At 46.4% G+C, this 15162-nt stretch overlaps 1 protein-coding gene across 19 annotated transcripts in view; it reads right to left on the reverse strand.

Moving 5' to 3' along the window:
- LOC107981128 (complexin) overlaps positions 1 to 15162 on the reverse strand; it is a 175370-nt gene that overhangs the window by 32150 nt on the left and 128058 nt on the right. Inside the window, exon 1 of one of the 19 annotated variants that reach the window (XM_016985870.3) lies at positions 12046 to 12229. The exons of 16 other annotated variants lie outside the window; for them this stretch is intronic. In XM_016985870.3, coding sequence (XP_016841359.2) covers positions 12046 to 12058 — 13 coding nt within the window. In that variant the 5' untranslated portion in view covers positions 12059 to 12229. Of the gene's footprint in view, positions 1 to 5010; positions 5055 to 11690; positions 12230 to 15162 lie in introns of those variants that run through there. 2 more of the 19 variants (XM_032600671.1, XM_032600670.1) reach the window with 2 other exon arrangements.

The following is a 15162-nucleotide window of genomic DNA, read 5'->3' on the forward strand; positions in this document are numbered from 1 at the left end:
CTGCGGCTATTTGCTTCTTCGCCGACGGCCGCACGTGTTCTCTCTCGCGAGGCTTCAGGCGAGAATCTCGGCTTAACGAAGTTTTATTAGTTCCCGAAGGAAGATTAACTCCCGCCTCCAGCGCATCCCAACATCTCAATTCCGCTAACAATAATTCAATATCCAAAAAAATTGCTCAGGCATCACTACTCCAATTAGCATTAACGTCTCGCATTACAACCGATACGAATATTACAGCAACCCTTAACATAAACGTTCGCGTCACTCGCAAATCAAGATAAAGTAGCTGCTCCGCGCATAAATAGCTGAAAGCTCAGGCAAGCAAATGCAGCGATAGGTCTTGTATACGTAGCAGAAACGCCGGTAATAAATCAGAGTCGCAATGCAGCTCTCGTTGTTCCTTTTTCCATATCCGCGTGTAGCTGTCACGCATTCATTACTCGGAATAAGAACGACGAGAAGAAGAAAGCTCGCGGCAATCGCACACACACACACACACACACACAAAGTTCGAAATGAAAGTCATCGCGCGCGTTTTTCTTTCTTACAGCATGAGCTTGACGTTTAATGAGAGAAGGATAAGGGATGAGAGTTATTGCGAGGCATGATAATTCCGGGGTGTTTTCAGACGTTGGGTTTACAAGGTAGGAATATAAGAGAATCGAGCTTACATTCCGGATGAATTTTTCAACGTTGTGCAGGTCGATCGACTTATTCCCTCTGGCAGAGAGTCGACTTTGGCAGCCGGATAAGACTTATCAAACATGCAAATGCCAGTTTTTCCGATACACACACGTCACTGCGGGTGTTCCGTTGGATCGCGAATTTCAGGGGAAAAGATGTACGAAAACTACTGTTTTAATGACTCGATTTATCATAGGATTCATAACGAATATTTTTCAAAAAGCTCGACGACAAAGGGACGACGAAAAATAGGTTCAATCGACGCTCGCACAATGAATTCGCTAATTACAGTCAAGACGACGCCGATGATGATGTTTAACTTTACTCTGTGCGTCGTTAATTATTCTAGGAAAATACGGCGTCGACATGGATACGTCTCCAAAATAACGCGACTCCATTGTGAAGTTTCGGACTAAGCTTGGGTGGATCCTCAAATCCAAGTAAGCACAAAGAGACGCGCACGTACGCCAATCGATTCATCGCCGACCCACTTTTCCGAATTAAAATTTCCCGTCGCTGCTGTTATTTAACTATACCATCGAGATTACTGTTCTTCTTTTAATGACACCGCGCTTCTCGTTCAACGAAAGCAGCAATTAACGCGAAGAAAAGCTCCAAGCTTGTATACACCGAGGAAGAGAGCAACTACAATAACAATGACGCGTACGACTATAATAACTCGAACGTCTGAAAGCTTCCTCATTAGCATCAATTCTGTATCAATTTGCGAAGCATACACTCCCGCTGTCTGCGAGCTTTTTCTTCGTTTTCGTTCGAAATCGCTTTTGCCGAGGTAACTGTACTTGATTATTATTAAAATTTAAATTCGAGCACGAGCGGCGAAATCGACTGCTCCGAATTTTCCGGAATAGCGCGCACAAAAGCTCGCTCAGCTGATAATTCAGCCTATTACGCGCCGCCGAGTCATAACAAGTTGCCGAGGCGCGACGACGATGACGCTTTTTAACACGCGCCCCCGTGACCGAAGCAAAACTTGGAGGCTTTGGGAAAATCGATGCATCGAGATGGGCTTTTATAGTTTGTTGGCGATTCTTTTCATAGATCGAGAATATGAATCTCGCCAAAAATTCACCAAAATTGCGATCCACCGTCGTATAATCAACTCGACAAAAACTTCTACGCGAAAAACGAAAAGCTTCTCTTGAGAGCGTACACGTCTAACGATAAAAATCAGCGCACAAACTTCCTCTCACTCTCTGTAGCGCATATATAAATACCGAGTCGAAATTAGCATACGTTCTCTCCGGCGGCGCGCGAGTCTCGAGATTAGGTATATCTATACACCGGGGAGGAAAAAGCTCTCCGCCCCGTGAAATTACGCAGAAGCTGCGAAAAAGTGCGGATACGCGCAGTTGCACGGAGAAAGCCCGCACGAAACGGCTATCTCGTTGGCTGTATAAGTACGGGCTTACAACTATTTCGCGCGCGCAGTTTTGAATAAGTTTCCGGAGCGATAAGGATAACCCGACGTTTCAAAGTCGAGCTTTAAACTCACGCATTCTTGCGGAATGAAATTCTCTGAAAATACAAGAGCGAAATACGCATAACACGATTTATAATTTATTAGCTACAGCTACAAGCTTTACAGCTACAAGCTCGTCGTTTTATCTGTCATGTGAGTGGAAGAACAGTCGCCGAGAGCTTGGTTCCATTACTTATGTATCGCGCATAGCTCGAGGCGATGCGCTTGTGCGTAAGCGGAAAAAGTCGCGACGGCCACAAAGTTTTCCGAACTTCTTATCGCTGTAACTCGAATTTTCTTATACAATTATTCAATAATATACCCAACACTACTTCAAGGCCAATCGAGTCTCGCGCAAAAATTCATCCCCCATCTTATATATCCCTCACCCTTTGGCCTACAAGAGATTTCCCTCTCTTTCTTATTCGCTTCTTACGCGATAGTTTGAATAAAAGATGCGGCGCGAGCCCCGACGATATTCCCCGGCGACGTTTCCTTCTGATAGAGGAGAAGAAGAAGAAAGCAGCCGCCGCCGCCGCTCTACTCCGTTTCTTAACCAATCGGCGTGCGCGCCGCCTTTGCAGTGTAGCGAGAGAACGAGGGTAAACGCGCGCGGAATCGCGAGATGTGCATATCTCTCGCGGGAGAATATCGGCAGTGCGCGGCGGAGCAGAAGCATCTCTCGTTGTAGGTATTATATGCGCTCCAAGGGCTGAAATTTTAAAGAGGGATGGCTTTGCGAGATCGAGTGTAATTGAAGCTCGGCTACTGTAACCGTACTTTTCGTTTGCCGGTGTATTATGGATGCGGAAGTGCGCAGCGAAAGCTCGAAGAGATTGTTTAAGCTCTACTCGGGATATGCGCAGTTTATCGAAACATTCTACAGAGAGATTCCTTGGATTTTTGATGTGAGGCATTTTGCTACTCCGGAAAACTTCGAAAAGCTCCTGAATTCGTTTGTATTCAAAAACTGTGTAGCAACGAATCAAAAGCTCGATGATAAAACAACCGGCCCGTAAAAAGCCCAACGCGGAAACTCAAAACAAGACGTTTCGTCACTATAGCGGGACAGAAAAGCTCCGAAAAACAAGCGTCACGGCGGCGTCTTCTCTGACCTCGATTCGCTCCGCCGCGGCGAGATTAATATCGCGCGGCGCGAAATAAAAATCCTCGATTTATCGCCCCATAAAAGAGCGGCGAGCATCGATAAACCCGCCGGGGCCGCGTATAGCTGAAGCTTTAGTATCTTTTCAATTGGAAGCGCGGCGTCTGTGCGTGTTGACGTATTGCTGTTTGCCAGAGATTTCGATTCGAACACGTATTTAAAGTATGAATTTAAGCGAAAATAAATTCGAATACAAAGCCGAAACACCTCGACTACACGGACTTAATCACACTTGTCGCTATGGTCTGCTTCATCCAAGGGTCTCTCCCCCTGTATACGCGATAGAGAAAAGGGACGTCGCGTACGTGTAACAAAGATGAAGTGAAGCGCAAAAAAGGCGCTCGCGCGCGGATATAGCCGCAATCCCACGTCCAATCAGCGCCGCTGGACTGCTGCACCTGACGGCGGACTTCATCTCAATTTCACGAACGACCGCGGAGACGACTTTCCTCTCTTTTTCGATCCACCAGCAGCTACATACTGTTCAGTGTTACACGACGGGTAATAAGCGATTTTCTTTTGTTCTCTCATCGAAGCGCCTCGTGATTGGTCGATCGAATGGCTCGGACGAATGTAAATTTTTAATTCCAAGCGATTGCCCGACACGGCGTGTCTCTCTATCTTTTTTCAATTCGAATCCTTAGAAAACTACGTTACTGGTCCTCTTTTCAATCTACAGCCGCACTCCGGGTAACCAACTCGATTGGAACCCTTTCTTCAAAAATTCGCTCTCCCAACGACCGCAATCGTAAACACGTCGTATACTCTCTCTATTGTATTCGCGCGTCTCTGTCGCGGAAATTCCTTTCAGACTCGAAGGACGAGCTGTTAAAATCCTGATCGGGCGCGCGACTATACCTTCGCAAAGAAACTCGTTTACAGCGTTCATTTGAAGGGCTGCGGGGTGTACACTGGCTGATCAGAATTGTTTTTAATCGAGAGCGGCCGGGTGTCGAGGATTTGCAATTATGGTGCTTTTAAATTAGTTTTATGTAATACACAATATAAATTTGGTTCGGTGATTAATATTCGGGGCGTTATTAATGTGCCGTTACATTTTATTGCGTGTAATAAATCATAGTTATTAACGTACATCGTAAAAATCAATCACCCTTGAAGCAGAAGAAATGCAGCCGCCGACGATTTCAAAGCTCGAGTGAGTTTCAACAACTCGTCGAGTTTCTAATTAATTCATCGGTAATTAGGACAAGGTGAATTCCGTCAAAGCTCAGCCCAACTAAATGCACGTGTATACTCGCTTCAAAGGGGTCACGCCGCGATGGCTATATAATTGAATAATTTTCAATCGATAAAGTCTATATGGCCTCGAGTCGTTTCTTCGAAAACTCGTTTTCCAAAAGCGAACCTTTCAATTTTGTTCAATGCTAATGTACCCGGACTTCACCCCATATATATTCCTCGAAAATAAGTCCGTGCCAATTAAGGGGAGAACTTTTTCCGACTCTCCGCAAGCTCGTAAATCGCGCCTGGGATTAATGCGCGCGCGCTCGTAATTCAATATCTTCGATCTTTTTTAATTTTCAATATTCAAGCTTCGGAACTTCGGTATAATGAAGGATCCGATCGAGTATTTTCATCGGCGAGGAATTCGATATTTTTTGGTTGAGGCTTCAATTTTGAAGTTCGGATAACGCAGATCTCGGCTTATGTTACTCACGTGTACCGGAAAGTCTGTGGGTTTCAGTTCATCGTCACTCACCTGAAACAGAAAAAAAATTACTGGTTAGTATACAATGGAACCTCGTCGGGCTGTTTGCGGAAAAATGATGAAGTTTAATGACTGAAAGTTTGCCACCGCGTCTTACAATAAATTTCCGAGTAAAAAGCCTACTGCTTATTCCGCAGGCATAATCGACCATGCCACCGGCATATTAGCCCACTTTCTCGCATGATCTCCGACTCCTCGCGAGCGTACAACCTCATAAAATAAAAAGCCCAACTATATATACTCATAACCGAATATACATCGCAATCAGCCCTTTATCCAAAGCGACTCGGCTGCATAGCCGCGTAATCACTTTCCACACAAGCTATGGCCGTTCGTGTGTCATCGCGTGCCCGCCGATATGTACGACGTCACGTATACTCGTTATACTCGAAGAGTATAGCTCGCGCTCGACAATCTCTTTGTAATGGCGAAAAGGGTCGTGCAGGCGGTGAAGCTTGATTGCCCGAAGCGATAAACGCAGAGGAGAAGAAAAAAAAAACGCAGCGTCGACTGGAAAATTTCATAAAGAATAGGAGGGAGGGCTATTATATATGCGCTGCGCGCAATGCACCTTTGAGCGGCTGTGCTGATCGTCAACACGCGATACGCGTATATTACACATGAGGTGTATTGAGACTTAACTTGGGCATAGCTCCGGAGATTACGAGGAGATTGTGTGTGTAGGGTGAGCTTGATATTCGTTTGGAAAAAATAAGTTATATGAAGCATAACTTGTATATTATTCCAAACTTTCGCCGCGATACTTTGTTTACACGATTATTATTCCACGTCGAAGCAAAAAAAAAACAGAAACAAATTGTCGGAGGGCTTCAGCTCCCTTACGTTTTTCTCTGTATTATACGCTCCTCATGCATAAAACATCGAGGCCCCGATGTCCGCGGCTAATGCAAGCAGACATCGAACTCGCGCCCTCTTATCTATTCTCCTCCTCCTCTTCCTTCGCTTCCGTTATCCTCCTCTTTTTCTCCCCCGGAGCATCAATCTTATTAGTGTCCACCGTAATCTTTTCGCTGGTTTCACTCCTCATACCAGGACGTACTACACCAGAGCTTTCGCAATTTCTCCTCCGAACACGTCGTTCTGACGTGGCCGTGTAACTGTTTCAATACCTCCGATGGAGCGGAAACGTTCGGGCGAACTCGCGCTAACAAAGCGAAACTACCGAAACAATGTAAATTGGCATCGACGGCCTAACCCCTGTAAGGCTGTAGCTGTAATGCAACCGAATATAATCGAATGCTAATTAAGGACGCTTGAGTAGTTCTAGTTTGTTAACGGATGCGCAAAGGGCTTCTACTTGAGATTCGGTTATTTAGTTGCGGAAAATTTTGAATTTCAAAAAAGCGCCGAACAATCGTCGAAGGCGAAAAAAAGCTTCGGAGGAAATTTTTCTCGTGGGGTTGACGCGGACAAATGACTCGATATCGCGAGAGGATGCAAATTCGAGAGATGGATGGAGTCGCTCGATACGAGGAAACGCCGATGTGTGTGCTTTTGGATATGGCGGTTGATTCGCTTTTAAACGAAGCTCGAAATATTTCGAATTTCATACGAGATAATCGCGGGAAAAGATCGGCTGAAGCGGAAGACAAATGGTCATACACGGCGTCGACTGAATTAATAAATACACAAGCACGCCGTTATCTTTCACGTGGCGGATTACGCGAGTGCGCCAGAGTCGTTGTAATTATTGCCGCGAGCGATGCGTCATGCGGACTTGAAGATCTCCTTTTTATTGCGAGTTGACTGGAGAAGAATTATTGCATTCCAGCTTGGTAAAATTTTTACAGAGAAGTGAACGTCAACTACGAATTCTTATACTTTATTTTCTCGTTTATACGTACACACTCAAAGCCAAACAGCTGTAATCAATTAAAGCTTGCAAGCTCTCCACGCGCGGGAAATACGAACGCGATAATGTGTACAAGCTCGATTAATGTGTTTTTCGTGTCGCGCGCAGATTTGTGTGTGTGTGTGTGTGTGTTCCGGAAGTTTGCATAATTATTTGCGCGAGTAGCTTTATGATGATTTAGAAAGCGCGTAGTCGGCGATTTTTTCATTAGACTTGACAAGCAGCGTGAGCCTGTGTGGCTGGAAATTACTGGGGCGACGAGTTTTTGGGGTAGACATAGTTTCTTGGTTTCGGAGATGCGACGGGGAGGTCTAACCCGAGGATTTATGCGTGTAGTAAATGAAGACCAAACAGAGGATCGATTGCAACCGCGATCGTTCATAATTTTCTCCGTACTCGCCAAAAAAAGCTGAAAGCTTCGATCGACACGAACAGAAGTGATCGCTCCGCGTCAGGCCTATCGCGTGCGGCAATTGCCTGTATACATAGCCTGCACACTCGAGAGAATTCGAGCTGTGTACCTTGACCCCCAGACCGAGTTTGGGCTGTGCCAGTCGATTCCGGCAAATTGGAGCTCTATTCGGACTACAGTAGCTACTTTTCAAAAAAAGCACATTTTTATCTCGCGCCCGATTCGTTAGCGGCGCAGTAGGCGCTTCGTTAAAAAAAAAGCGACCCACAAAAACAGACGACTCGCGACTAGCTCTCTGCGCGCTCTTTGATCGTTCGTTCTCCCCCCCCCCCCCTTGGAACTTGAACACGCGGGCGTCGAGGCCAAGGCTCCTCTTTTTTTTGCCGCCTCGCCGGCTGCGAAAAAAGGAAACAGGTCAGCACCTCAAGCCGTAGGACGGCAAGTGGGGCGAGTTGAGCGAAGCGCTTTTTTCAGTGTCGCGTCGTCGCGAATATGAGGCTTTGGACGGGGAAGCCCTGCGTGCGGAAGAAGAGTGAGTCGCGTGCGTGTGTTGGTGAGCGACACGATGATTTGCGGTGCGTAAGGGAATTCGGTCTGCCGGAAGTCACTTTTTTGTGGCTGTGATAAGCGGTTGCCTCTCAACTTTTTCAAGCCTAACAACTGTGGTCATAAACCCCTCCAGAAAAAATTCATTTTTCGGAGCTCAAAGACGACCTAAAAACCCGCAAACTCTCCAATAACAAGCCAAACTCCGAGGAAATCCAGCCCTCTATATACTCTATCCCCAATCCGGTAACCCACAGCCGAACGAGCTCACGAATGCGCTCGGCAACGCGACGCGGAAAATTCTATCTTACACGGAATGCACGACGCGCAATTAAATCCGGCTCTAGTCTAGCGCACACACATGGTGGAAAGAGCTTTGTATTAGCGGGAATATTCCCGCGGATAGTTTCGCCCATTAAGAACGCGATATGCGACGCGCGCGCGTGTACATGCGAAATATTTGCAGCGCCGAGTTTTTGCCGCATTACCCGATTAAGTGTCCGAGATATTCCCGGAATTTAAAAACATTCTTTTTCCTCTATACTATTATATACGTTTTTAAATATCGCGTAGCGCTGCTTTATCCTTGATACACACAGCGAAGAGAGAGTTACGACAACAGCGGCGCTAATATAAGCCGAAAGCCGCCGGGCAGTTCTGCTAATTCATCAGAATACATCCGGCAACAACGTTCGCGCGTAAATTGCTCCGGAATGAGCTCCACAGCACTTTTTCAAGTTTGAAAAATTAACTCGACTCGAAAACGTACACACATCCTCGTCTTATTCTCTCCAGTCAAAGGCGTCGTCCCTGTGCAATTTATACACGTACTATAACACACTGGCTCGCGCGACATCACATTTGATATCGTTAAGGCGCTGCGGCGCGCGTAAATTCCCTCCGTGTGTCTCGTATTTCGGCGCGCAGGCGCATTATTAAATTCAGCGTTATTACTCCCCCTCTCGCGCCTCGCTGCAGCCGCTTTATTAAACGCAGTCGTGTGTCCTATTTTTTCCTCTCCCGTGAGCGTTTTCTCGCTAATTCGAGGAAGATTATTCAAAAGTCGAGCGTTTATACGCATGTGTGCTGTGTATTAAATAAAACCGCTTAACGAGACGGTGTACCACCACGACATCGCAGAGCAGCTCGATTTTCGATCTCGCGGCTAATCTGATGAACCGCGGCTATGACAAACTTCGGACTATTATACGCGGAACCCTCGCGAAGATCGACGCGCAGTTTATATCAGAAGTTTCAGCGCGGCAAACCGCCTCGTTTCGAAGCGTCGATTGCTTTGGAAATTAATTTTTGCATAAGCATCGGGTTTTCGAGTTTAAAAATTCAGAGCTATATTACACGAGATATAAGTAGGCGATATCTCGATAACGACGCGCGCTCGCGAATACTGCTGCGTTGTCGAACGTGCGATACCGTTATCGTCGCCCCCGTATATAGAAGATAAGAATATATAACGATCGCCTCAGCAGTTTCGCGATCGTTATACGGCGAAAAACTGCTCTCTCTCTCTCTCTCTCTCTCTCTCTCTCTCTCTCTCTCTATATGGCTTCGTTTATTCGCGCGTTATTGGCGACGTATTTCACGTTTTAAAGCCGACGCACACGTGCATCTCTCTTTTGCGGACGTCGCGGAAATCGTACGGAGATTGAGAATGAAAGAAGCACATCTATTCGGAGGGATGTACACTGCGATGCGACGAGAGAGAAGAAAGAAGGAGTAGAGTAAACAGGAGTATACGGTAAAACAGGCGTCGCTGCATCCGAGCGCTTACGCCCGAAAGTGGCGCGATCGATTGCGCGCGAGTAAACACGGAAATCCAACTTTTCGGCGCTTCCTCCTTTCTATACAACTCTCGCCGAAAGCAAAACCCTTTTGTCGAGCGGATAAGAGCTTGTTGCGCAGGTGAGCGAATTCGAATGTATTTTGATGAACGTATAACTCACGCATTATAAAGTTGCATTAATTTTATATAATAAATATGGTATTATATTATGCGTCATTACGACGTCAACATTTCCCGGTCCAAACGTAAACCAAATGGCTCGGATGGCTCGTCGGAATCAAAATTCATTTTGCAGCTTGTAATTAATGTATGAACTGCGATTAAAATTTCAGCGCGTGTCGTTGCATCCCGCATCATATACACGCGCGCACGTCGCGAAAATAAACCGTCGTGAATATTATTACCTCTGCGTGTACAGAGAATTAATGCGCGACACATAAATTATTTATCCTCGCCGCGCATCGATTATATCCGAAAAATCGCGTTACAGCATCGAATCGAGCGAATCGTTGAATATATAAAAAAAATATTGTCACTTGTGCGGAATGTGTGTTAGGGTCAAAAGCTAACGCAAAGTTATAAAGTACGCAAAGCGAGTAGCGCAAAGAGATATGAAGAGCCGCCCGAGGGCTATAAGCGGACCGACGAAGCGAGAATTAACTAGTGATATGAGGTTTTTACTCGCTGAATATGTATTTTATTAAAAGTGTGTCTCTACTCTTCTCCCGACGTATAATAAGTATATTTGAGTAACTCCGGCGGTCAGCGCTTTATATCCGGGAAAAATCCGAAGCGAATAAAACCAACGACTTTATATCCTCTGCCGTATACTTACGCTTGGCCTTTGTCTCGAGACGAAACAATGCGGCCTCGAGTTGGCGCGCGATGTTAATTCCCGGCGCGCATGCCTCGGATTTTCAAGACGGTTGGAGAATTTTCGATCGTTACTCTCTCCGCCCTGAAGAATTCGAGTGTTCTCTATGTGTACGTGAATCGAGTGAAATGTTTTTTAAAATTTCATTTTCGCCTGCAGTCTATATGTAAAACGTCAGTTGCAGCAGAGGCTTTGCTTAATACTCGCGGCGGCGAGAATTTCTAGTGGAAATTTTGCGAGTTGATCCGGGATTAAGAGCGTTTTTCTCTCTCGGTTTACATACGAGCGTGAATATAAAATTGACGTTGATGTCCAAAGTGATTTTCGTTTCGAGAGCTGCTGTTTTTCAATTAATATCGCGATGCGAAAAAAGCGTTATTTTCCAGAGTCGACGTCGCTCGTCGGATTGAGAGTCGTTGTATTCGAATTTTCGCGTAGCAAAATCAAAAGAACGAAAATTTCCACGGCGAAGCACACGCGTCGCTCGGATATCAATTATTCAGTGGCTCTCCCATACACCGTTTAGGATAAATAAAACCCGCTTGGCTTTAAATTTCTCGCGCGAATCGGGGTTACAGAGCCGAGACTTTCTAGAGCGGAATTTTCACGCGCGCGATCCTTTTTCATATATACTCGCCCATACACTCTCTCTCAATTCCACTGATGGAGAGGTCGGCTACTGCAGCGACGATATTTTAATTACTCGCGGCTGGTTATATGCAGCGCCGAGAGTCGAGCTTACGTAATCGGATTTAATGAAATACTGGGCGGCGAGGGCGCGAATTAATAATTTTCGCGAGAGAGCTGGTGTTATATACGTTCTTGAAAAGTCGTTGCGTAATTTTCAGCCTGGAGGGATGGCTCGTAACAAGGTCACGCTTTTTTTTTTTTAGTAAACACACGGAACATACCACTTAGAAACAAAGACACAGAGAGAGAGAGAGAGAGAGAGAGAGAGAGAGAGAGAGAGAGAGAGAGAGAGAGAGAGAGAGAGAGAGAGAGAGAGAGAGAGAGCGAAAAACGTAGTAGAGAGTATAGTAACACCAAAGACAGTCAAGAGAGATAGTGAAAAAGGAATAGATACACATACAACGATTAGAGAGAAAAATCCACTGATCATTACCAATAGTTATCTCGTCTCCAAGCAAGTCTGCTGTCTCTCTATGCTCGTCATCAAGTGCCGAACGCGCGCTCGGCCGAGCACGTGCGCCGCCGGAAAGTCCTCCAGTGAGCGCACAACCCCCTCGACGCGTCTACCATAGTCAACCGGCTCATCGTCAAGCTTTCTCGTTCTCTAATAGCAGTACCGACGCGCCTTTCGACATAGTGTGTCTATACGTATACGATTATACATCTATATATGCGAGAGGAAGAGCCGCTCTACGGTATATATCGGTGGTGTGATGCGTTAGCGACTAGTGTTAGCGAGCTACTGATGCAGCGATGATGATAGTAGGAGACAGGATGGTCGGACATACCCAGTATGTCCATGGCGTTCGCTCGTGTGCGGCGACTCTAAGGTGCGTGCGGGGCTGCAGCTGCTCTCGGTGCTACTGGCGTCTCCCCAGACCGACGACTCCTACCCTCCTCTCTCTCTCTCTCTCTCTCTCTCTCTCTCTCTCTCTCTCTCTCTCTCTCTCTCTCTGCTGCATTGCTAAAGCGGGAGTGAGAGAGAAACAGATAGGGGCCGAGGCGCCTGCGCGAGGGGGCGGGATCGAGCGATACGCGCGCGCAAGGGGTATGCTGCTACCCCCGCGAGCCGACGCTCTATAGGTATACGCGGCGATGCGGCGATGGAGGGGGTGTAGGTTGGATAGACGCGTGCCGCGAGCACGAGGTGCGCGAGGTATATTGTGATTATGGGGTGCGATGACGCCCTTTTTCGTTGCTTGTTGATAGGAGATTTTTATACTATTTGCAAACAACGAGGAAAAAATGGATGTCCGCCAAAATACGCGGGATCAGCTTTCCTTTAGGGCCGAAACGTCTAATTCTAAAGTTTGCGGTTTGTTTACGACAGTTGGACAAACTTTCTCGTAACGAGGCTGCATAACTTACTTACGGCGATGATTATGAGAGCCGTTTTCCAAACTCACCTGAAACAGAGAAAAACATTTAATTAGTTCAAAGAGTACAACTTTGCCACCGTCAATTATCGCTCGACCTTCTCCCATAAGTGCAATACCTCACATCCGTAAGCGGATCCTGTCTTTGAAAATAACGAGTAATCGAATCCTGATAAATCGTCGGGAAAAAAACCTGTCCTGCAGTTTCTCGTCTTACTCATAATTTACATCCACGACACGAGACGAATCTCGCGTTGCGTCGCGAGAGAACTTTCTATCCTTGGGATCATCCTCGTACACGTGCACACATCGCGAAATGAGATTATCAACGATTCGGAGCTGAACGTGTATAGTTCGTGGCGGCAAATGCATTAAGCGAATTGGCGACACGAAACTCCCCTAAACGCATTTACACACCCCCTATGCTATTCATGACTCTTCTTTTAAGGAGCTTCCCGCGGCCATTCGGGAGAGTAGCGTGTTTATCATATACGCCAGTGCGACGTAATCGGGGAGTAATGTGCTCGTGCGGTTTTTCAGAATGAAAGCGCGTTGCATATATGCGGTTGGGGAGGGTGTGAGAATTAGAAATTGTAATGTCAGGGGGTGACTTTCGGGGAGATTTACGGACGCGAGCGTGTATTCTTCGGCTGTTAATCGGGTCTATTTTTCTAGTATACTCCGTGCGAGCTCCTCGCATATTCCGGCCGAGTCGAGGGCTGTAATTAAATTGCTTCCGATCGAGATTAGAATACGCCAGGAATTTCCATCTTCGAGTTTAGAAGGCCTCGACTCGCCCGAGTTTATACGTATATAGACGTGTATACGGGAGAAGGAAGAAACGAGATAGAGACGGGGGAATTAAAGGCAAACGATTGAGCGAATAGTCTCACGAGCGGCTCGAGAGAGCCGTTTAATAAACGCGGCATGATTTATCGAAGCCGCTACCGCTGCTGCTTTTCAAGATGGTCCTTTAATTGGAACGTCAAGTGTCGGGAGAGTCTCGAGAGTCGAGACTTGCGGCTGCGTTTGTTTCGATGACTCACGATCTTCTCTCTCGCTCTCGATGACGAGGTTATTTTATGCCTGATCGAATCTCGACCACTACTACTTTCATTCCGTATATACATTCAAAGAAGAAAATGGTTCATCGGAGTCTTATTAAATATTTATTTCTCAGACGCGGAGCCTGCGGGAGAGATGGCCGTGATTACGTGGACGACAGATTGAAAGTGCGGGTGGAGAGAGAGAGAGAGAGAGAGAGAGAGAGAGAGAGAGAGAGAGAGAGAGAGAGAGAGAGTCGATATCGAGTCTCGAGGATAATTAAGTTACGCAATATATAAGTGTCTTCGACACTCGTCCAGACGCAGCGACGTATTTCAATTTTTTTTCAACGGAGGTTAACGCTCTCTCTCTCTCTCTCTCTCTCTCTCTCTCTCTCTCTCTCTCTCTCTCTCTTGATATCAAAGAAATCATCGCATGAATTTGACATCCGGGCTCGTTGCCAATATCGCCTCAAAAAGACACAAACGCGTGTATTCGTAACGCTGTGCTTTTCCCGCGAAACAGCGGAGCTAACGAAGAGGAAGTGCGAAAAAACGAAGCGGAAAACTTCGGGAATAGGTAGAGAGAGAGAGAGAGAGAGAGAGAGAGCTTTCGAAATAAGAGAAAAAAGCTCTTCCACGAGACTAAGACAGAGCGCGCATTTGCGAGGCAGTAGCGCGGGAGATCGCGCGGCTATCTGTTTGATAAATACACGGGCTACTCACTACGCTGAATAATGCAATACACTACGAGCGAGCCGACACTTCCGAAATCTCAGGAGAGCAAGAGCGGATGGTTTTTTGTATAAAATCCAAATTCGAGTGAGCTTATCGGTCTCTCTCTCCGAGTAAATAAGCGTCGGATGGATTGGATTGCGCTGCAGCCGGGGTTTGTTGAATAACAATGCCGGGGGTATATTTTTTCCAGCCGCTGAAAATGTTTAGTCGGCGGCTTCCTTTTTTTAACGGAAACTGATACATCTCCAAAGCGGGAAAAAAGCTCGGATTCGAATTTCCGGAAGCTGTTAATTCGGTGTGAAATTTTGTTTATTTAAAAAAAATAAAGATCTCTTCGGTAGATTTATTCCAGGGACTAATCTCCTAAGTAAGTAGAGACGACAACACCCGAGGCTATCCGCAAAAATTAGCCGAAGCACTCACACCTCGGCTGCAGCCAATCAATTACGACGAGGTCCCCATCACTCCGTGAGATGGAATTTCGAACGGTTTATAATACACTCCCCTCTCGGCAAATTGAGTACTTTTCGTAATATCCTCGCGGAATCGGCCGGGACTATATAAGTATATAGATATTCCGCGCGCATTACGCCGGGGAAAAAAGACTCTCGCGATCTCGGGAATAATGGAAAATAGAAAGTAAAAAACGCCGGAGAAATAAGGCAGTCGACTCGGCGGGGGTGTGGGGAGATAAAAGAGGCGCATCGACTATTACGTTTGTACGGCATCGACGAAGAGAGAGGGACGG

The sequence above is a fragment of the Nasonia vitripennis genome, chromosome 5 (assembly GCF_009193385.2).
Source record: "Nasonia vitripennis strain AsymCx chromosome 5, Nvit_psr_1.1, whole genome shotgun sequence".
In the NCBI taxonomy this organism is placed as follows: Eukaryota; Metazoa; Arthropoda; class Insecta; order Hymenoptera; family Pteromalidae; genus Nasonia; species Nasonia vitripennis.